Genomic DNA, 24,155 nt, shown 5'->3' on the forward strand with positions numbered 1-24,155 from the left:
ACATTGCCACCTTGAACAGTGGCTGGCGTTCATGTGAGTGTACATGTTGCTTAGCAGGGCGGAGTGGGGAAAAGGTTGAGAAATACCAGTCTAACTTCCTGGGATGTCATTAGGACCTGAGAGATTGGAAATATCCACTTCTTTCTTGAAAAGTGGTGAATTAAGACAAATCCCAAGACCTATTTTGTTAAGAGTGGAATGGCCCTCATTAACGAAGACATGAACACTTTGTGCCATATTATTGAGAAGAACTTGTAAAGACCCATGCCCTTGAAAACTGAAAACTGAAACATTGTAGGCCAACACCAATTATTTCTCAATTATCTTCTGCTTGATTGATCTGAATAGCTGGCCCACATTTCCATGTTCTGAGTAGTATTGCTTGCCACCTTACAATTATATGGGTGCAAACTGTTGTGTTCTCAAGAGAAATAGACCTATTTGAAGGTAATGAGATGCTTAGGTGCATTGGTGATATCACTTTATGACACTTTATCATTTTATGAGTTAAAATTTTTTATGAATATGATAACTATTTGGAAAATCATTTGTTCCTAAAAGAAAGAAAAGAAAAAGAAAGTACTATGATAAGAAAAAGCAAAATCATTAATCAAATCTTTTTTTCTTTTTTTTTTTTTTTGCGGGTCTGGGGATGGAACCCAGGGGCATTCGACCTCCGAGCGACACCCCCTGCCCTAATTTTTATTCTTTTATTTTGAAACCGGGTCTCACTGAGTTGCAGAGGACCTCACTAAGTAGCTGAGGCTGTCCGCGAACCGCGATCCTCTGGTCTCAGCCTCCTGAATGCTGGGATTACAAGTGTGCGCCACCACGCCTGGCTTAGTCATCAAATCTTGACACATACGTTTTAATTTTATTTAAATTTGACTCTTAAAACAACCTAGTGCACTTGAGCAAAATATAATTGCAAATCCTATTAAAGGTAACTATTTGTAAAATAACAATACACTTTAGAAAGCTACCTTTATAGCAATAAGGAGAAACTACAAAAAAAAAAAAATCTAGGTTAAGTTTGGTTTTATTTACAAATGCTTAGCTTCCATCAAGAATTAACTTAAACCTAATTCTGCCTGAATCCTTAGTTGGGAGTCAAACTGGCAGGATGGGAGAAGTCCTGGGGTAGGAGTTGGGACACTCAATTGCATTATAGGTCAGCTGTCTGGAGATTAAGAAATTTCCATTTACCAGAAACAGAAACACACTGCAATAGTAATTTAAGTAGTTCAGGTTACTGGGAGGTGTCGGTAAGTGTTACTGATCAGGAAACTACATAGAACAGGAGAAAAAAATCAATTGAAATAAACTATATGGAATCAAGAATTAATGCTGGATGCTAAGCTGCTCTAGGAACTAACATACCTATTGGTGGGTGTTAATTCAAACAAAAACAAAAACAACTTACTGTCATGACAAGTAAGGTAGTATTTACTTAGCTTATGCTATTTTCAGGTGTAGAAAGAAATGTTTTACTATTTACTTCACTTAATTTTCCTGCTCCTACAGGGTAGGAATCATTTCACAATGAGAAAGACATCAGTAGAGACTAAGCAGCGTTCCTAAGAGCACACAGGTAGTGGTCATCTAAACTGGACCCTTGTTGTGCTCGCCCTCAAAACCTATCACTCCTTCCACCCTATCATAGAGACATGGGTTAGGCAGAGGAAAATTTGTACCTGCATCCAAGTCTAGATTGGGGAATGTGTAAGTGTTGCTTCAAAATACTCGGAAAACATTAAGAAGTATGGCTTAGAGTGTGCCAGCTGCTTTCTCATTCCCTTGGGGATTAAGAAGAGTGTAGGTAACTATGCATGGAGCAGCCAAGCTTGGCAATAGCTACAATCCCTCTGACATGAGGCAATCTCCCAGTGAGCCTGAGCTTCTGAAATCAAAGGAGAGAGCCAGCAGAATGGCTGTTTGGGCTCCAAATAAAGGATGGCCATCAGGGGCTTGAAAGCTCTTGGTGTCTCTAGTCTGGTCTACATCTTTTGCTGATTATGGTTCCTGTTGGAACCTTTTCTTACCCCTTCAATGGCCCCAGTGGCTTTTTCTTTATTATTATTATTATTATTATTATTATTATTACTATTTATTATTATCATTAGTGTGTGTGTGTGTGTGTGTGTGTGTGTGTGTGTCTGTGTGTGTCTGTGTGTGTCTGTGCGTTACTGGGGATTGAACCACCCAGGGGAATTCTACCTCTGAGCCACACCCTTAGCCTTTTTTTATTTTTATTTTTTAAACAAGCCCTTACTAGGTTTGCTGAGAGTCTTGCTACGTACTGAAGCCATCCTTGAATCTATGATACTCTTTATTTTTTTTAAGGGTTACTAGCTGTGTGTGGTGGCGCACGCTTATAATCCCAGTATTTGGGAGGCTGATACAGGAGGATCCCGGTTTGTGGACAACCTCAGCTACTACTTAGTAAGACCCTATTTAAAAATAAAGAATAAAAAATAGGGCTGGGGGTGTAGTTCAGAGGTAGAATGCCCCTGGGTTTTATCCCCAGTACCACAAAAAAGGATTACTAAAGTTTTTATTATTATTATTATTATTATTATTATTATTATGGTTCTGAGGATGGAACCCGGGGGCATTCGACCTCCGAGCTACACCCCCTGCCCTAGTTTTTATTCTTTAATTTGAAACTGGGTCTCACTAAGTTGCAGAGGGCCTCACCAAGTAGCTGAGGCTGTCCGCGAACCACGATCCTCCGGTCTCAGCCTCCAGAAGTCTGGGATTACAAGTGTGTGCCACACTTGTACTGTTTTTTAAAATTTTTTTATTGGTGCATTGTAGTTTATGATCCTCTTGTCTCAGCCTCCCGAGTACTAGGATTACAGATATGAGCCCCAGTTCTCAATCATGCTCCAGTCTCTTTTAGTGCTGATGGCTTCCTGTTATTTCTAGTTCCTGGGTGCCTCAGCATTTCTTGTTGATTTCCTTAACCTTTCCTCTGTTAAAAAGTCCCTTTTACAATCCTAGCTGAGAATGCAGACTGATTCCTTAGGCTTTCCCTGTTAAAGCAGAAAGCTGACATCAGAAGAGGCCAGCAGCTGAGTTCTGCAGTTAGCAGGACCCCCTTCAGCAGGCCAAAATATCCAGATCGTCCGGGGATTGGACCCAGGGGTGTTCTGCCTCTGAGCTACCCCCCACCCCCAGCCCAGTGCCATTGTTTATTTTGAAACAGAATCTTGCTAAGTTGCTGAAACTGTCCTCTAACCCATGATCCTCCTGTCTCGGCCCCCCAAGTACTGGGATGACTGCCTTGTGTCACCATGCCCAGCTCTACACTCCCTCTTTTAGTCCGGCAACCACTCCTTTAGGGAGAACTAAGGTCATGGCATTTTCCAGAGGAAAACACTCTGGCACAGAGAAGCCTGGGGTCTCCCAGTTAGGAACCTTCTGAGTCAGAAGTAACTAGGGTAGCCCGTTCTCATCTGCCTCCCAGCCCCCACTATTCATAACCATCTCCAGATCTGACTCTGGATTGTAAGAGGAAGGGCGTGCTTCTGGATTCATCATCCTCTGCTCAACACCCCAGCTCAGAGCCTGGCGCTCAATAGGTGTCTCCTCGCCGTTTGTTGATTCAATGAATGAACTTTACATTAGGCATCGAGGTAAGCCGCCACCACAGACACTCCTTAGAAGGCAAACTTTCTTCCCCCAGACTGGCTGCTGAACTTTCGCGAGACTGGTTTCTTCCACGGCCCTGCACCCAGCGTGTCTGTTCCTGATCAGGGCCCTACACCCAGCCAGGCCTTACACCCAGCCGGTATCGGAACAACAGGGAAAGGCACCGCGGGCAGCGCCCTGAACAAACCAGAAAAACAGCCCTCCTCTGCTCGGGAGCCCACGGCCGGGCACGGTCTCAGGCCGCTCTGCCCTGCAGGAGCCAGCGCAGCCTCCAGCCCAGCACCTCCGGGCCCCGCCCCTCTGCCCTCCGCCCGAGGTCTATGGGCGCGCCCGGCCAGGGGTGGGGTGTGAGCCCCGGAGGCCCGCGGACTCTGCACCCTTAGGTGTGTGGCTCTGGCCTCGCGGCGGAGCTCCAGCCCTCCGCGGCCGGCTCATGGACGGGGCCAAACCCCCATCGCCCGGAGAAGAGCTGGAGCTGTCGGTGCTGGAGCGGCAGCCCGAAGAGCAGACGCCCCTCAACGGAGCCGTCCAGGTGCAGCCTGCTTCGGCCGAGGACCCCTGCCCAGCCCAGGTAAGAGGCGGGCGGGGACTCCGGGCCGCAGGATCGCGGGACCCGGGCTCGGCACCCATGGAGCCTCGGGGTTCCAGCCAGCTCTCGGGGGTCCCAGACCCGGACCGAGGGTGACGCGCGCTGAAATATTGGGATGGAGCGCAAGAGCGGGTGCCTTTTGGCCGCAGCCGGGCCGCGCCCCTTCAACTGCGGTCTGGGTGACACTCTAGGTAGGAATCCCAAAGGGGAAGTGCGGCCCCTCCTGTCTTCAGAGAGACAATTCCCGGAGATAGCCGTGGTTTCTTAAAGTAATGTCACTTTAGCCAGGCGCGGTGGCGCGCACCTGTGATCCCAATACCTGGAACACAGAGTCAGGAGGATCGCAGGTTCGAGGCCAGCACGTGGTAATTCGGTGAGACTGTTTCAAAATAAATATAAAATAGGACTGGAGGTGTAGCCCCTCAGTTCAGTCCCCAGGAAAACACTCAAACACACACACACACACACACACACACACACACACACACACACACTGCAACTTTTGATTTACTTATTTTTCCCCCCTTCCCAGAATCTCTTCTGCCTGCCTCTTAACATTCTCAGTCTCCCACATCCATCTCCCCCTCCGTCTCCTTAGACTGACCCTACTGCCTTATCCCCCACCCAGACTCACCACTACCCAAAACCCTTTCTATTTTCTCCTTGCGTGGCCATTTGATGCCACAGGAAGAGAGAGACCGGATAGGGGAGGAGACGAAGCAAGAACACGAGGGGCTGGCCTGAAGATGGGGCCAGGGTGAAATAATTTCAGTGGTAGGGAAAGAATTTCAAAGTTCTTGGGCCCACACTAGAAGACCCTGTGCGCTTTGTTTTCTTTTAATCTCTAAGGAAGTCCCCTGTGATGTTTGGGCAGAGTTCTTTCCTGATTGAACTCTAGCAGTGACAGGAACATTATTCACTCACAGCAAATACTTGTAAAACATCAGAGTTTGAATTCTGAACCGGCTACCTTCTGATTAACCCCTGAGATTGGCTTGTGGTTTACCGGGTACGCGGAACTGCCCATGCACATAGTTTTAACCTGATCTTTCTAGGTTCCACTCTTCTACCTCCATCCCCTTTGGCTGCCTGACTGTTGATTTTAGGGAGAAACAGGAAATTCAAAAGTCAATTTCAAGACAAAAGGAAATTCAAAAGCATTGCTTCTGCTCCACAGGGACTCCTGGAAATACTGTGCAGTTAAGTCAGCTTTTATATGTAGCCCGGAGAATGAATCGGTACCCTATATTCAAATGAAATAGGGCCACAGTGGAATGAAGTTTGGAAAAGACGGCTCACTAACCGCATGGCTTGAGATTGCCCTAGTGACAGCTCCATCCATACAAAGTGTGTCCCAGGAGCGAGGCTCTCCATAATGGGAGTGTGCCATCCAGGCTTCTAGGAGGCCTAGAATGCCGGTGGGAAACAGCTGAGGAGTGGTAGGTGCCAATCCAGCTCGGCCATCAGTATTTTATAATTGTTTGGCACCTGCCTTGCAGAGATAGCGCTTTCATGTTCTAATGACTTCCTTGTTAGTCAGATGCTCACAGATATCCTAGACTCCCCTGTAATTTGGCTTTGTGGGTCACCAAATAGGAAAGCTATGGTGACCCATGGAAGGGGGAAGGTAAAGGGCTGTGTGAGACTTGGGTGCATGCGAGAACATATTTGCAGGGAAAACTTTGAAAAGAAGCATGGGGGGGGGATCCCTTACTTAATGTGTTAGTCATCCTCTGGTTCTCTGGGATAGGTTGAAGTGTATTTCAACTGGAAAAGTCAATTAATGTAAGGTCATTAAGTGCTGGCTAGTACAAACACAAAATTCTGACACTTCAGAATCTCGTGTGTAGGGCCTTACATTGTACAATAAGATTTCTTGTTTTGAGCTGTAGCTCAAGTTCATGTACTTTCAACATGAGCCATATGTTTTTACCTCTCGTGTGCCAAACACTTGTGATACATAAATGCATTTAATTATGACAACATATTTAAGAGGAAGGTGTCAGTATTCTGATTGATAGATGAGAGAACTGAGTGGAGAAATTGAGGCTCAAAGAAATGACCAAAGTGCTCAGGTCTTCTCAGCAGTGCCTCTGAAGTCTGAATTTAGGGTTTTTCGATGTCAGATCTATGCTGTTTCTGCTGATTTTTATCTATCCATAACTTAAATATGTAAGTGTAACAAAATGTATATTCATTTATTAGTAGTTGCCAAATTATGAAACATATATTATTAATTTCTAGAATTTATATCCCTCATTTTAAGTAACATAATTGAAATAGGAGGTAAGTGGCCCATCTAGCTAATGAGGGAACCGCAGTTGGGTGGATTCCAGGTAGGGATCAGGTCTGGGGTCACTGGGAAGAAGGCATCCTATCCTGTGAGTATCTTCCTACTTGGAAGAACTTGGTTGGAGAATTATACAAAGGCAGTCAAAAAAATTTTTTTTTAAATTTTCTCAACCTCTGGCTTAGGAGAAAAGGAATTACTGGACTACACATTGGCTGATGTTTCTGTAAACACATCAATATCACTGGGTTAAAAGTGAAAAAGAAACTCTAGGTCATCGAGTGACACTGTTTGCTTTTATTTATGGCTCATTCCAGGGGTTCTGACTTAGAAATCCTAGAGACATTTCAAATGATAGTAGCACTATTAGAATAATAATAATGGTTACATGAATAGTCTGGAGGCAAGCCAGTCTTATTCGAGTAGACTGGCTGAAAATTAACCCTATTGATCTCTGTCGTTAAGTCTAGGACATGAGTCAACTGGCGCTTCTGTGCTTGGATCAAACAAGTGGATCAAATACCACTTGATTAAAAAGTATAAATTAATCCATGTTCTGAGAAAAATTCCTCTGACCTATATAATATCTGCTCTCAATAGATTGAGCTAGAAAGAAGCTTTTTTTGATCCAAGAGGTAAAATAGTCCTACCACTGTAGCAGGATTCTGTGTCATATATTTAGACCTTGACTTGAAGAGTGATGTAAATACCTAGGGGAGTGTTCAGAGGAAACCCCCCTAAATTCTGGAGCCATATAATGCAATTATAGAGTATAAGATGGTAGGTTGCAAGTATTTATGGAAGGCACCGTGTAGAAGAACCTGCCCGTGGCCTCTTCTGACCTAGAGTTTGAGCAAGAAACTGAAGAAACAAGTACAGGAGGCAGTGTGTCTTTGTGATTCAGTTTTGAAGGGGGCTTGGAACACACAGCACCTATCTATGATACTGGAGGTTCTTACCCTGCAAGGCATGTGAGACTCTCCTGGGGGCAGTCTAACAAATACCCATGCCTTGGTTGATGCATGCAGGCAAGAAGCACTATTATAATCTTTTGACCGATCAGGTATGGCTGAAGGACTGTTATTTTATCATGATTTAAACTCTGTGAAGATTAGTGGTGAGGGGGAGAGTGGTCAGTGGTTTTGTTCACAGGGATAGGGACAGGGCAGAGAGGGCTCCAGGCAGCCTTGGACTGGACAGGAAGAGGAATTTTCTGCAAGAGAGCTGTGCCATTCTTAGCTGAGTTCCTCCAGGAAGTCACAGAGTAATTGGTCTTTCCAACCACAGAGTCCTAACTTGCATACCCTAAGGGACAGCACAGTGAAGGTATGAGTGTCAAGACTGACGCAGGATCAGTTTTGGCTCATTAGAGATCATTTCTAAGAAGGTCCCTGCGGGTCCTTATGGCCTGGCTGTCTCTTTTAGAAGGACTGAAAACAGCATGAGAGTTTTAGTCTGAGGAGCTGTGTAAGTAGAGAGATGTTTCTGTCCACTGAGAAGATAAAGACTCCTCGTACTGAGTCTTCTTTTTCTCCTCTGCCCTCTAGATTCCGTGGCTTTGGAGGAGTTCTTTACTCCTGAGTGGCGGTGAGAGGTGGCTCTATCCCTGAACTCCAGGAGCACATGTAATCCCAGAGGGTTTGTCTCTGTGCAGGTCCCCAGGATCTTGGCTGCTCTTTGCATACTGTGACATACCAGGTCCAAGAATCCAGTACTTAGGGGCTCCACCATCTAACACCACCTCTAGAATTTCTCAGAGTACACCCTTAAAACTTTTGGAGACTTCTCCAACTAAGCAGCAGACATTTTTAAAATGCCTGTTACCTGTAGGGGGCACAATTGTGGGGTAAAAGAATAGGGAAGTTCAAGAACCACTCCTCCTCCTTTGTGGTTTCAATTTACCTAGGAAGATAAGGCCAGTCTCTGTTTGCATTTAACTATGAAACTCACAGAACAGTGAGCCACCATCAGCAGGTGAGCTACAGAACTGCTTGTGTTCTACAGATCGCAGGTCTCAACCCTCATAAAGCAGTCAATTTGCTTTGGGAGGCTTAAAGTGATAAGCCAAGCCTGTTCCTACTTATAGTCCCTAGTCCCACTTACAATGTCTGGATGTGTGCCAGCCAAAATTCCACCTAGGTGATTCTTTTTTTTTTTTTTTGGTGGTACTGGGGTTCCTGGAAACCCTTCTACCTCTGGGCTACACTCCCAGACCTATTTTATACTTTTTTTTTTTTTTTAATTTGGAAACAGGGTCTTTTAAGCCAGAGAGGCTGGCTTCGAACCTACGTGATCCTCCTGTCTCCGCCTCCCAATTGTAGAGATTACAAGCATGCGCCACCACGCCTGGCCCACCTAGGTGATTCTGGTGTGCCACCAGGCTGCAGAACCTTCAACCGAGGAAGTTTAGAATGAGCTGTGATGTGGACTAACAGTTTGCTTTTGGGCAGCCATCATCAAGAGAAGGATGAGAAAGTCTACAGGAGTGAGTCTCCTGGCCGCCTGTGGTTGCCTCTTGGGACAGGTGGGCAGGTGCTTGGAGGAATGACTGAGGAGTAAAATCTCTCCCTTGGTTGAGCCTGTGTTAGTCAGCTTTGTGTTGCTGTGACCAAACACCTGAGAAGAACAGCTTAGGAAGGAAGGACTTATTTTGGTTCATAGTTTCAGACTTTCAGCCCACGTTTGGCTGGCTCCGTGACTTTGGGCCTGAAGTAAGGCAGAGCATTTAGGTGGAAAGGTGTGGTAGAGGACAGGCCTAGCTCCTGGCAGCTGGGAAGCAAGGTGGGAAGAGGGGCCTGGGACAAGATCCAGTCCCCAGGAGTACCTCTGTGGTCCCACTGAGGATTTTTCAACTTTGTAATGATGGTGAGAAAGTGGTACACATTGAATTTAGACTTTTGATCATTTTTTTTCTTTTGCGGTACTGTGGATGGAACCCAGGGGAATTCTACCTCTGAGCTACACCCCCAGCCCTATTTTTTATTTTTCATTTTGAAACAGGGTCTCACTAAGTTGCAAAGGGCCTCACTAAGTAGCTGAGACTGGCCACGAACTGCAATCCTCCTGTCTTAGCCTCCTGAATGCTGGGATTACAGGTGTGCGCCACCACACCCGGCAACTTTTGATCTTTTTTTGTTGTTGTTGGGAGCTGCACTGTAATTTTATATCGTAGTGAGGTTCGAAGTGACAAATACATACGTGCATGAAGCATTTGTTGCGTTTCCCTCTGGTTCCTACTTCATCCCCCACCTCTGACTTTGGATCTTTTAAAAATTATCATAAGGCAGCCGTGGTGGCTCACACTTGTAATCCCAGCAATTCGGGAGGCTGAGACCCGGAGGATCGCGGTTCACAGACAGCCTCAGCTACTTAGTGAGGCTCTCTGCAACTCAGTGAGACCCGATTTCAAATAAAGTATAAAAAATAGGGCAGGGATGTAGCTCGGAGGTCAAATGCCCCAGGGTTCCATCCCAGACCCACACACACAAAAAAAATTATCATAAATATTAACTCATATTAGTCATATAAATTAATGGGATTTACTATGACATTTCTGTATGTGCATATATTGTGCTTCAATCCTACTACCTATCTTTCCCTCCTTCCTACTCTCTTTTCCCTTCCCTTTCTGTCTTTCAGGTTATCTTTTAGCATCTACCTATGAGAGAAGACCTACCATTGTCTCTCTGTGTCATCTGGCTTATTTTACCTAACATGATGCTCTTCAGTTCCATCCATTTTCCTGCAAGTGACATGCTTTCACCTTACTTTCTGGGTGAATAATATTGGGTTGTGTTTATATACCACATTTTCTTTGTTCATTCATCTGTCGATGGGCCCCTGGGCTAATTCCATTACTTGGCTATTGTGAATGGTGCCACAATAAAGGTAGGTATGCAGGTATCTCCTTTGTATATAGACATCATTACCTTTGGGCATATAGTCTGGAGTTGGCCTATCTCTCACCCTGTATAAAAATCATCTCAAAATGGATCAAATACCTAATATGAGACCTGGAACTTTGAAACCACTAGAGAAAAACAGAGGGAAACACTTCAAGATATAGTCACAATGATTTTCTGAAAAGGACTCCAATATCTCAAGAAATAAAGGCAACAACTGACAAATAAGATTGTATCAAAATAAAGACTGCTTCATAGCAAAGGAAACAGCCAACAGAATGAAGAGACAGACTACGGATTGGGAGAAAATTGTTTCTAGTTGTTCAAGTAGAGGATTAATATCTAAATATATAAAGAATTTAAAAAAACTTGACATTCTCAAAAGAACAAGTAAACCAAACAAAAATGGCCAAAGGATCTGAACAGACACTCCTCAAAAGAAGTACAGATGGCCAGTAAATCTATGAAAAGTGTTACGGTTTGGGGGGTGAGGGTTACCGTTTTGGGGAAACTGAGCCCAGGTGTCCTTTCAAAGGTCAGGTCAACCCCCTCCTCCCATCCTAGCTAGATAATCTAATTATTATGTAGATTTGTCTTTAGACAGAGAAAGTCCTAGTAGTTCCCCTCTCCAATTGACTTGCTAATTACTTTTAGCTAAGTCAATCTAAGTTTCAATAGCTGTTTGCTTCCTTACCAAAGCCAAGTCTTTCTCCAGGTCTGCCATTTTGACACAATTATTTCTGAAATATATTTATTAATAATCAGAGCTTTCTCAAATCTTCCTAAGCCATTCCCAATACTGGCACAAAAAGATGCTTCTGTATCTAGCCATCAAAGAAATGCAAATCAAACTACATTGAGGTTCCATCTTATTCCAGTCAGAATGTTTATTATCAGAAAAATAAAAGCATAGTAAATCCATGCAAAGACTTGGAACAAAAAACTCTTAGTAAGTTGCTGATGGACGTGCTACCTAGACCTTTGATCTTTTTCTGGTGTGATACAGCTGATACTCTGCTGTGATGCTGGGCAGTTCTCGATTAGCCATGTGATTATGAGGATAAAACATCCGATGCTCTGCATGTACTGTGTTGCTAAGCTACGATGTTTGCTAACTTACATCTATTAAATACATTTTCAATTTGTGTTGGGCTCAGTACCCCTTGCAAATTGAGCAGCATGTGTATTTTAATGTTGAGGACATTGGAGCCTACAAGTTTCAATGGTTGGTTTAAAGACCCCCCCACCCTTAAATAGTAATTCTCAGGTGGAATCCAGGTGTGTAAGAAACAAAAGCAAAGATTTCCCCTTCATAGTCCATCATTTCTCACAGTCTCCATGCTGGAATTACCTAATGGTGCAGTGGAGAGAAGAGCCACAGAACCATCAGGGGTAGTGGGGGCTCGGCGAGTGGGAACCTCCAGGGCAGCCCGGCACCCTCTGATCTGGATCTGCACAGGTGATGCCAGGAAGCTGCATCATGGAAGGGAGAGTGCAAAAGCTTTGCAGTGACACAGGCAGGGATTAGTCCTGGCTAATCTCTTTGAACTCTCAATTTGAAATGGGCTAATGCATCCCTTGAAGGGCTGTTAGATTTAAGTGGCATGGCATTGGTGCTCAGTAAATCAAAGCAGCTATAATAGTTTCTTGACCCTACACTCTGACTCATATGCTGCATCTTATTTGCTTTATTTCTTTTCTCAAACATTTTATTATTATTATTGCTACATAGAATCTGGGCCACAGGAGTAGCTTCTTAGCTTTTTCTGGATGGCTGTAATTCAAACTATACATCATTTCTTTCTCTCTCTTCTTTCTATTACTTTTCTCTCTCCTCCCTCTTCTCTCTCTCTCTCTCTCTCTCTCTCTCTCTCTCTCTCTATTTGGTTTGGCTTTTAGGGATGGTACTGGGAATTGAACTCAGGGGCATCCTCCAAGATACACCTCCAGCCTTCACCTTTTTAACATTTTAAAATGGGGTCTTGTTAAGTTGCTGAGGGTCTATGTTGCAGAGGCTGACCTTGAACCTGTGAGCCATCTGTCTCAGCCTCTCAAGTACCGGAATTACTGGTGTTTGCCACCACGCTGGGCTTTTTTACCCCCAGCTATTGTGTTTCAAAACCTCCAGCAGGTCACCTATGCACACCAAATTAAGTCCAACCTGCTCTGGCAGCAGTCCCACCCCTGGAGATGCTCCAACTCTCACTCTTTCTAAACTTAACTCTCTGCCTCTGACACCCACATTCCAGTCTTCACACTAGTCTACCAGTCAGTTCCATTAGGAAGCACACTGTAGTTACTCTTTCCTGAATTTGGAATGACTTAAAAATCCATCTTTCACGAAGAAAGACAAATAAGGCATGTTTTCACTTACACGTGGAAGGTAAAATAATGAATTTCATAGAAACAGAGAGCAGACTAATAGACTAGTGATCAGCAGAGCCTGGAGAGAGGGAAAAGGATGGAGCGATGGAGACAGGGTGGTTAACAGGTGCAGGAGTGCAGGTGGGCAGAAGGAATAGCATCTCTAGCTCAGTGGAGTAAGGATGGTTGACAACAGTTAATTGTATATGTAAAATAGCTAGTGGAGAGGATTTGTAGCATTCCCAGCAAGAAGAAGTGATAACTGTTTGAGGAGCTGGATATGCCAGTTACTCTCATTTGATACATTGTACATGGCTATAAAATATCACATTGAACCCCATGAATATGTAAAATTATTATGTTTTAATTAAAATTTAAAAAACCCAAACCGTAAAAAAACTCCCTCTTTAAAAATTCTAGTTGGACGTGGTGGTGCACGCTTGTAATCCTTGTACTTGGGAGGCTGAGAGAGTCTTAGCTACTTAGTGAGGCCCTCAACAACTTAGAATTGAAACCCTGTTTCAAAATAACTAATAAAGTATAAAGCTAGGGGTGTAGCTCAGAGGTAAAATGCCCCCAGGTTCCATCCCCAGTACTGCAAAAGAAAAAAATATGATAATCCTAGCCAGATGTGGTGGCACACACTTATAATCGCAGGACTTGGAAAGCTGAGATGAGACTAGAGAATTACAGGTTTGTGGCCAGCCTCTGCAACCTAGTGAGGTGCTCTGCAACTTAGTGACACCCTGTTTCAAATTAGAAATACATACATACATACATACATACATACATACTACATACATAGGGTTGGGGGTGTAGCCCAGTGAAAGAATACCCCTGGGTTCAATTTCTAGTGCCACCAAAAAAAAAAAAAAAAAAAAAAAAAAAGCGTGCCTAACTCCTATCTTCCCCACCTCGAAGTCCCCGGGCATTTTCTTGCTGTCTTCTTTGTGAAGCTCCATTCTGTTCTGTCTCCACTAAATCTTTTTGTAAACTTGACTCAGTGGACTTAGCTTAGCTCCTGGAAGTCAGGGTACTACTGCGTTCATTTCTGTGTCACTGGCCTCTAATAGTGATTCTAGAATGTGTGTTTGAAATCAGCTGACGGCCTCACACTCTCCCATTGCTTTCCAGCCTAAGAAGGAAAGCCCCTGGAGCACCTGTAATAAGAATTTGGTTGGAAGGTGTAAGCTGTGGATGGTCATCGCCTCCATTTTCCTGGGTCTTGTTATAGTGATCATCATAGGCTTATGTCTTCTTGGAGGTAAGAGGGTTTTAATGGGATTGTGTTGATACATGTCGATGACTTGTGACTTACTCTGAAATGGAAAAGACACTCACTGCTATTTCACCGTTTGTAACATGGGTTGATAAGTGTCTTGCAATAGTATGTTGTGCTGGGGAAGGGGAAATACGCCAGGATTCTTTTTTTGTTATTGTTGTTTATTGTTTGTTTTAAAAGCTCCAGAAGAAGAATAAAAAGCAGTGCTTCACTTTAAGTTGCTGATGCTGGTCTTGAACATGAAATCCTCCTGTCTCATCTTCCCAGTACTGGGATTATAGGCATAAACCAGCATGTTTTACTTTAAATTCTGCTCAGCAGCTCGGTGTGGTGGTGTATGCCTGTAATCCCAGTACTTGGGAAGCTGAAACAGGAGAATCACTAGTTTGAGTGCAGCCTTAGCAATGTAGTGAGACTCTCAGTAATCTAGAGAAAACTTGTATTAAAACAAAAGTAGCAGGGCATGGTGATGCACGCTTGTAATCCCATCATTCAGGAGGTTGAGACTGGAGGATCGCGGTTCGCGGACAGCCTCAGCTACTTAGTGAGGCCCTCTGCAACTTAGTGAGATCCTGTTTCAAATTAAAGAATAAAAAAGAGGGCAGGGGGTGTGGCTCATAGGTCAAATGCCCCTGGGTTCCATCCCCAGACCCGCAAATAATAATAATAATTAATAAATAAATAAAACAAAACAAAAGTAAATATAAATAAGGCTGGGGTATAACTTGGAGGTATAATGTTCCTGGGTTTATTCTCCAACATTCCCTGAAAAGAGATAGAAGGAAAGAAAAGAACCCAAGAAAATCCTGCCCATCAGATCTTGAAGAGGTTTAACTTAAATAAGCACTGGTAAATGTTTTACTATAGTTAAGTACCTGCTAATTTAAAATTTTTCTTCTTATAATTCATTCAATAAAATAATTATCAAGTTTATCTGGAATACTTGATATAATATAATGACAGAACAGAAAGTAATATATTTAAGTTTAAGACAACTTTGTAGATGTATTTGCTAAAAGCTGTCTTCATTTGAAGCTATTTTAGAAATAACTTTATATTTGTATATGTGTGTGTCAATAAAACTTACATCTTGCCAATGATATACTTTAGATGTTTATCTCATTTTATTATTTATTTTGAAGTTAAAAACAATACATGTGGCATAGAGATATAGTTCAGTGTTAGGACTGCTTGCCTAGCATGTGGAAGGCTCTGGGTTTAATCCAGTTACACAAGCTAGAATAAAAAGTAAAATTTAAGCCTTGTATGGTGGTACACATCTGTAATTCCAGTACTTGGGAGGCTGAGACAGGAGGATCGCAGGTTCAAGTATAGCCTCGGCAACATAGTGAGGCTTTCAGCAACTTCTAGCGTAACCCTGTTTCTAAACAACAACAACAAAAGTAGAAAGAGAGCTGGCGGTGTATCTCAGAGGTAGAATGCCCTGGGGTTCAATCCCTAGTACCACAAAATAAAGTATAGAAAAACATTAAAAAATACATGCTCAGTTACTCATAAAACCTATTCATATTATTATTAGTTTGTTATAGTTTCTTCTAGTCTTTTTCTTACTTGTATTTTTTATTTTATATATTTTTTATTTTTATTTTTTTGCTGGTACTGGGGTTCCTGGAAGCCCTTCTACCCTCCGGGCTACACTCCCAGATATATATATATATATATATATATATATATATATATATATATATATATATATTTTTTTTTTTTTTTTTTTTTTTAAACAGGGTCTCTTAAGCCAGCGAGGCTGGCTCCGAACCAGCGTGATCCTCCTGTCTCCGCCTCCCAAGCGCGAGGATTACAAGTGTGCGCCACCATGCGTGGCTTTACTTGTATTTTTTAAAATAATTTGAGATCAGGTGTTTTTACAGTACATGACGTGACTTTAAGATTTTAATGTTACAGTAAGATAATTTTGCAGCATCATTAAAAATTGTTTGTGACCGTCATTTTTTTTTTCTTCTTTTCTGTACGGGAGATGGAACCCAGGGGCATTTTACCTCCGAGCTACACACCCAGTCCTATTTTTTTATTTTTTATTTTTATTTTATTTTATTTTATTTTATTTTATTTTATTTTATTTTATTTTATTTTATTTTATTTTATTTATTTTGTGCTACTGAGGGTCCGGGCTACACTTCCAGACCTATTTTATAATTTATTTGGAAGCAGGATTTTCTGTTGCTGAGAGCCTCACTAAGTAACTGAGGCTGTCCATGAACCCAGATCCTCCTGTCTCAGCTTCCCAAATGCTGGGATTACAAGCCTGCGCCACCACGCATGGCTTTGTGGCCATCATTTCTTAAAATGGCATATGCTTGCATCTTCCACATCATCTTAACGATTTTTACATAGTTACCAATTTTTTTGTGGTAATTGTTATTACTAAAGTTTTTTTTTTTTTTTTTTTTTGGTGGTACTGGGGTTCCTGGAAACCCTTCTACCTCCAGGTTACACTCCCAGACCTATTTTTACATTTTTATTTGGAAATAGGGTCTCCTAAGCCAGCGCGTGCGGCTGGCTTCAAACCTGTGCGATCCTCCTGTCTCTGCCTCCCAAGCGCGGGGATTGCAAGCGTGCGCCACCAACGCCCGGCATTACTAAAGTTTTTATGATGCATAAATATAGCTACCTTCAGTGGGCAATCATATTTATTTCAAAATAAGAAAGAAGAAAATTGTTTTCATTTGTCTGTGGGGGTGATGGTAGAGAGGGAGCATCCAGAGCTGGGACCTGCTGAGGGTTGTTTGGCCTCCATAAGCATTTGGATTCAGTCAGGCTCGGTGGCAAACCCAGTCCTAGAATAAGAGCAAAACAGGGAAGAAGCTCCTGAATCTTCCCAGAGGAGGTGTTTAGGAATTTTCCTTAGAAGGTGTATTTACCGCCGGGCGTGGTGGCGCACACTTGTAATCCCAGCATTCGGGAGGCTGAGACTGGAGGATCGCGGTTCGCGGACAGCCACAGCTACTTAGTGAGGCCCTCTGCAACTTAGTGAGATCCTGTTTCAAAATAAAGAATAAAAAATAGGGCAGAGGGTGTAGCTCTGAGGTTGAATGCCCCTGGGTTCCATCCCCAGACCCGCAAAAAAAAAAAAAAAAAGAAAATATATTTACCATTAAACTATTAGTCTATGGTTTCAAGATTTCATGGTCCTTAAAGGAATAGGAAAACTTTGTTCACTTCCGTCAACATCTAGCATCCGCGTTTCTCAGGTGAGGTGCCATGCCTAGTTAATTACTTAAGACATTGTTGAAGAGGGATGGAAGGTTCTCGGAGGCCATAAACAGGTGTTAAGTAAGGAGAAGCTAGTAAGGTGTTCCACACCGCCCTTTCATGCTAAGGGCGATAGCTTGGGCATGATCACTGGCACTGTCTTCACGTCAACTCCCGTATGTGAATGTTGAAACAGAATCGAGTCACACAGTCTTGTCCTATTACAGCCAGTAAGTGCAATCCTTTAGTTTGATTGGTTTTATGGTTGTATCTGTGTCCAATCACAAAGTAGATCTGTTGGCTTAATATTTTTATAGTCTTGTAACCTAGCGTTAGGGTTTTCAGGTTATATTGAGATCATTTTGCCAAATCACTAAAAACTCAGGGAAGAATTTTTGGTGGTTAGAGGCAGATACTATAGGTAAAAAGGGATGGGACAGGGCTCCTTTGTGATAGTATGGCCTCACCCATAGAGACTCTGTAGGCACTCTGGAGATGGCAGTCTGTGACAATGAGCCACTGCCTAATTGTCTGGCCTAGTGATATGAATCAAATATTTGTCAAGCTCCCAGGCACTGGGTGGAATAGGTTGCGTTCTGGGAAATGGGCGGTGTTGGGAGCCAGGGCTGTGCCTTGGCTTTCTGAATTCTTTAAGAGACTTGGGTTCCTCAGGAACTACATCTACCACTTGGCTCCTGCTTTTCCTCCAAACCCTCTCATCTCCTGTTTCCAGCCTCTGTAGACAGAAGTGGCAATAACTGTGCTGTTGGAGTGGTCATGAAACAGGATAGTAAATGCATCCCAGAACAAAAAAGGCAACTAGATGAGGAAGGGACACTGGGGTACCCAGGGCACTGTGCCCTGTGGGGAGGTGGATATTGTCTTTGACACTAAGATTTGCCACTGTGTGGTAGTTGGTTTTATCACTGTTGCTAGTTCTTTACAGACAGTGAACCTGTCTTGCCTCCACCTGGAGGGGGGCCCTGCTCACTCCTCTGCTCTTGATGTGGGGTGTAGTGATGGCAGACTCTGGATCATGGCTCAGCTCAGGCATCGAGGACCAGCTGTACATGCACTCCTCTAGATTCACAGTTGACACCGATGTTTATTTTAATGACCTATGTTTTATTATTTTTTAATTGGTGCATTGCACTCATACATCTTAAAGGGGCACAAGATGGTAGAGGCATACACGCACACATCACTCATTTATCCCTTCCTCAATTCCTACCCCATTTCCTCCCCCTCCCTCCTTCTCATGATTGGCTTAGTGACTGACTTGATATGTTTGTGAATGTACATCATGCACATTAGGTAGTTTCCCCCTCCCATCACTCTAATTAGGCCTCCTTATTTGCTCATCTATGGTTTCTCCTCAAAAAATTAAGAAATCAGATGCTCTTCCTAATATGTGGAAGCTAGGGAGAAAAGGGCTCATAGGAGGAACTCTAGATGGAGGAGGAAAACCATGGATGATCCATGTTTTAAATGACCAGGAAATCCTGCTGAGTGTAGAGAACTGTCCCCCTGAGCCCGGTTCTATAGGGAAATGATTCCTTCCTAAGAAATCACAAATTCTATGGTATAATAGGTAAAGAAAAAAGAATAAAGCCTTCTTCTTTCCCCCAAAGTCACTTTCTTCCTGGATAATTTGGGAATAAAGGGAAAAATCTTTATTTTTTTTTTTTGTTTTATGGTTTTTTCTTTGTTACAATTTTCTTTTTCTTTCTTTTTTTTTTTTTTTTTTTCCTTTTTGGTGGTACTGGGGGTGGAACCCCGAGGCTTTCTACCTCCGGGCTATACTCCCAGACCTATTTTATATTTTTTATTTGGAAATAGGGTCTCACTAAGTTGCTGAGAGCCTCACTCACTAAGTAGCTGAGGCTGGCTTCGAACCTGTGCGATCCTCCTGTCTCTGCCTCCCAAGTGCGGGGATTACAAGCATGTGCCACCACGCCCGGCTCTTTGTTACAATTTTCTGTAGCTTGCAGACTTTCTGCTACGAGGGGATAACTTTTATTATCAGAAAAAATAATGTAAGGACTTACAACAATAAAGATGTGGGAATAATTCTCTTTGTAGTTCTCAAATGTCACTCTTAGATTCAGTGATTTGTTAGGAGACCTCATAAGACTCAGCATGTAGTTGAATTGGTGACTATGACTTATTATAGCAAGAAGGTGCATTGAAAAAATGTATTTATTACAGCAGAATCTAAAAGAAGCCAGGCATACACCTTAATGATTCCTCTCCCAGTGAAATTGCCGTGCTCAACTCCTATAGCAATACATTGTGAGAACTCATGTGAAATGTCACTTACAAGGGAAGCTTGTTAGACATTCCAGTGCCCAGGGTTTACAAAAAGGTGTTGGTCATAGATGCAGCCTCCGCCTAGCACGTGCCAAATTTCTAGTCTCCCAGAAAGAAAAGAAAAGAAAAAAGAAAGAAAATAGATGCTACCTATATTGTATGTACAAACAGTTGAGGCATAGTGGACCACTCTTATCAAGGACTGCTGAGGACTGTGCCAAGATTCAAGTTCTTAGACCAGCCAGGGGCCAACCCTGAGCAGGCCTTTTTAAGGCTGGTAATATCAGGCCTACTATGTTACCTTTTTCTGCACATTTCATTAAAGCCACTAAAATAATCTTTGGGCTGAGCATGGTGCCTCACACCTGTAATCCTACTTGGGAGGCTGAGGCAGGAGGATTGCAGGTTTAAGACCAGCTTCAGGATAGGTTGTTTGTGATACCTTCATACATGGACATAATATTATTTGTTTGATTTCCTTCCTCAAGCCTCCTTTTCTCCCTCCCCTCTCCTCCTATCTACCCTAATTTCCTCCTACTATTCTACTGGTCTCACTCCTCTTGTATCAAGAAATTCCTTTTCTTTCCTATTTTCTTTCTAGCTTCCACATGTGTGAGAACACACACACTCCTTGACTTCCTGAGACTGGCACACGTGGAATTTTCTCACTTCTTTTTACCTGGCATTCATCATTAACACTGAACTTATTCCTTGATGTCTTTTCAAAGGCTGGCAACACGGGCTGATTTTGTTCTGTCTGAGGCCTGGGCTTCGAGAGAGGGTCGCTGAGCAGCTGGTTCCTCCTCCCACCCACGCCTTTCTCAGGGCCTGAGAGGTGGTCCCCTGTGTGGGGTGAATCGGTGAGGCTGGCATGGAGCCAGGGAGTGTGATGCGCACACGCGTGCCAGCTCCTGGCTCCCGGCCCCTGACTTTGTGTGGTTTTCCTTCAGCTCTCACTGCTTAGGAATCAATTTGCTCAAAGTCCCTAGAATACAGCTAACACAGAGCTCATTGTCCTAGGAAGCCCTGGGGCTCAGAGTGCAGTTTGGCTTCCTTTCTATGAATAGAGTGTTTCAACATTCCCCTCCTGTGGGACTGACGCTAGAGTGATGACCTCATGCCCATCCCCTATCTCCTGGGGAGACGTGGAAACATAGACTCACACGCTTGTCTTCTAGTCTCAACCTCTTGTCTGGTAGATGATGCTACTTTCCCATCGTGGTCTCCAATGGCATTGCTGCACCAGCCCTTGCATCCCCCAACCCCCCCCCCCCCACACACACACACACACTGCCTTGTGCTACACAGCTAAGCTGCAGGGTCCGCCTAGCAAAGAAGTTCACGTTTTTCCCGCTCCAATCTCTTCTTCTCCCATCAGTTTGTATTCAGTGGCCTCTGAAACCGCTTTAGGCATAAAACAAATAAAACTTTATCATAATGGAGGCCAGTTCCTGTCTTATTGTGCCTTGAGGAGCAGAGGAATCATTCTGCTTCTATCTGCTTACTGTGTCCAGCCTTTATCCTAGACAAATGTTCATTGGTATGTTCAAGCATAGCAGCCAATAGAAAAAATAAGTTTATTATGTTGTGCATGCATGTGTTTAATTCTGTGTTTATTTTTATTCCCCACTCTAGTAACTTATATTGATGAAGATGAAAATGAAATACTTGATTTGTCCTCAAACAAAACATTCTTCATTATGCTAAAGATTCCAGAGGAGTGTGTTACCGAAAAGGAATTGCCTAACCTGCTCACGGAAAGGGTAATTATGTCTTACGTATTGCTTATTTAGTTCTTAAACTAATGAGTTCTACTGGTATGGTTGGCATAGAGCTTTAGAGTAAGTAGCTTCAGTGCTTGTCTGAATTTTAGCAGAAAAGAATGCTGGGAAGAGCCCTGGCCTCCAGCTGTACACATCCTAGAAGACCATGCTCAGCTGACCCACTCTAGTCCTGTATTTGATCCAACCTGTAGTATTAACTGGGGATCCATGAAGCGCTAGACAACACGATGAGAGCCAGAGCCACATAAATTGTGCCCTGACTGGGCTCACAGTCCAAAGAGAGGAAGCAATTGAACAGGTAGTTATAAAAAATGTGGTATATTCTATTACTGAGATGTGTACAGTGTGCTTTAGGGCCGCAAAGGAGGGGAATCTGAACTATCTGAGGTGGGGATGGAGATGTGTGGAGCCTCTGGGAGGAGAAGTTTTGAAACATGAGGTTGGAATGTTCTAGAGGGAAAAGTATGGGACATTCAGGGATCTGCACAGCGATGTCCTGTGCCCAGGCCAGTGTGCTGTGGACTCTCAGGGTGAAGCTCAAGAAGGTAAGGGCAAGCCAGGGATGTTTTTCCGCTTGTTCATGAGACTGTAATCAGAAGACTGACATGGTCAGGTTTTCATTTTAGTTTTCCTATGTGCTGGTATTGAAAGACTTCTTGGAAAGAGACCAGTTACAAGTACTGAAACTGTTTGGCTGTAGCGGGGCTTGAATTGGGGCAGGGTTCAGAGGACTAAGGAAGATTCCAGAGAGAATTAAGAGATGTCCTTTCTCAGAAGGACTGAATGACTGGCTGGATGGCAGTCAGGAGAGAGAGAACATGACCCCAGGCCCCTGTGTGGAAGGCTGGGTAGATGGATATGGACGTCACATGTAGGGAGAAATGGAGGAGAATCAGCCTTTGGTGCAAGATGAGGGGCTCTGCAGTAGACTGACAGTTGGCTGGTGCAATCTTGGCCATCCTGTCAAAGACAGGGTGGTTCACAGCCTGATCCTGAATTTTTTTTTTAAGATCTTAATTGGCTTTGTTTTCATTTCTGAAATTGGGAGGGACTTTATTACATAATGTAGAGTAAGTGTCCTAATGGTCTAAGCAAAGGAGGTAGGTTTTAGAGTGGAAAAAGGCTTGAAGAAAGAAGAAATGAAAATAAAGTGAATTGGTCATCTCGAAGTTACTTTTCTGCAGGGCATGGTGGTACACACGTGTGATCCCAGAACTTAGAAGGTTGAGATAGAAGGATCTCAGGTTTGAGGCCAGTCTTAGTAACTTAGGAAGACCCTGTTTCAAAATTTTAAAAAAGTATAAAAAGTAGGCTGGAAGTGTAGCTTTGAGGTAGAATGTCCCTGGATTCAATCCACATTACCACTACCATACACACACACAAAAAAAAACTTTCCTGGTGAAGTGCAAAGTGTGTGCGCGCACGTGTGTGCACACACACACACACACAGCATGCATGTGTGCACATGCACACACACACACTAGGCAAACAATTGGTTAATATCTGGTTATTTCAGCTTCCCTCTTTTTGAAGAAGGTAGAAGGAACTTCTTTATTATGTCAATTGAAACTGGCCTATTTGGGAAATTTGGCTATCTCTTTAATCTTTTTTTTTTTTTTTTCGGGTCTGGGGATGGAACCCAGGGGCATTCGACCTCCGAGCTACACCCCCTGCCCTATTTTTTATTCTTTATTTTGAAACCGGGTCTCACTGAGTTGCAGAGGGCCTCACTAAGTAGCTGAGGCTGTCTGTGAACCGTGATCCTCTAGGTCTCAGCCTCCCAAATGCTGGGATTACAAGCGTGCGCAACCACGCCCGGCTTATCTCTTTAATCTTGATTTCTCAGAAGGTCAGATAAACAGACTAGTTTCAGCTTGGCAACCTGGACTTGGAACTTTATTGTGAATTACTCAATTTTGATTTAGCTTTGTCTGTGTAGTGCAATGGTCACCTGTACTTTTTGTATAAGAATCCCTCTCTTTTGGTCCAACTCTGACCCAAGTGAGGATGTAATCAAAATACAGTGTAATGCTACTCTCTGTTATTATCATTTTGGGCTTCTGGTCTGAACACATCATACACTGGTGATGGTAGCCTCTGATCACTCATCTTTTTTAGTTTTTGCCATTCCAGCCAAAGACAGACCACTTGCAGTTCAACTGATGGTTGTATATAAACATTTTAAGCTTTTGAAAACACACAGTACATTAGAAGTACTGTTAATCATGACTATTAGGAGGATAATAACATGGGTTTGGAGTATGCTTCTTAGCCAGGGACACAGGAATCAAACTCACTAAAATCGAGTAGATCAAAGAATGAGAACTACAAAGAATCTGCCTACCCATCTTAGCCTATTGATTAATTTTTACAACTGGGTCTCTACAAAACCCAATGTAGAAATTTATGTGCAACAAGAAGTGTCAGCAACTGAACACATTCCTCCCTCCTCCTTCAGGTCATAGGTAGTAATTCTCTCTTCTGGCATCCCAGGAATTGGTCAAGTTAAAGTAGAGTGCTCTCTAAAAGGAGAACAATAAGATAGTTTGAGCAGTTTTACTAAGAATGTTGATAAAGTTACCCACTGGGTGGACTAAGAGATCTCTTAGGACTTGTAAAGATTTGCATTTGGCAGGAGAGATCCAGCATTGTCAAGCTACCTATAGAAGCCACTTACTGTGAAATTCTTATCGTAGCATAGTCCTGCAAGGTGAAAGAGATGGGCATGAACAAAGAAAAATTAAGATGG

The 24,155-nt window shown here is 43.2% G+C and overlaps 1 protein-coding gene across 1 annotated transcript in view; it reads left to right on the forward strand.

Annotated features, from left to right (window-relative positions):
• Nucleotides 1–4,087: 4,087 nt before the first annotated feature.
• The window catches only part of LOC308263498 (TPA-induced transmembrane protein), a gene marked incomplete at both ends in the record, with an annotated part of 36,994 nt that continues 16,926 nt past the window's right edge, over nt 4,088–24,155 (forward strand). Inside the window, 3 exons of the mRNA XM_080696512.1 lie at nt 4,088–4,225; nt 13,934–14,063; nt 21,258–21,385. Of these exons, the coding sequence (XP_080552638.1) occupies nt 4,088–4,225; nt 13,934–14,063; nt 21,258–21,385 (396 nt within the window). The remainder of the gene's footprint in view (nt 4,226–13,933; nt 14,064–21,257; nt 21,386–24,155) is intronic.

The sequence above is a fragment of the Muscardinus avellanarius genome (assembly GCF_963383645.1).
Source record: "Muscardinus avellanarius genome assembly, chromosome: 5".
NCBI lineage: Eukaryota > Metazoa > Chordata > Mammalia > Rodentia > Gliridae > Muscardinus > Muscardinus avellanarius.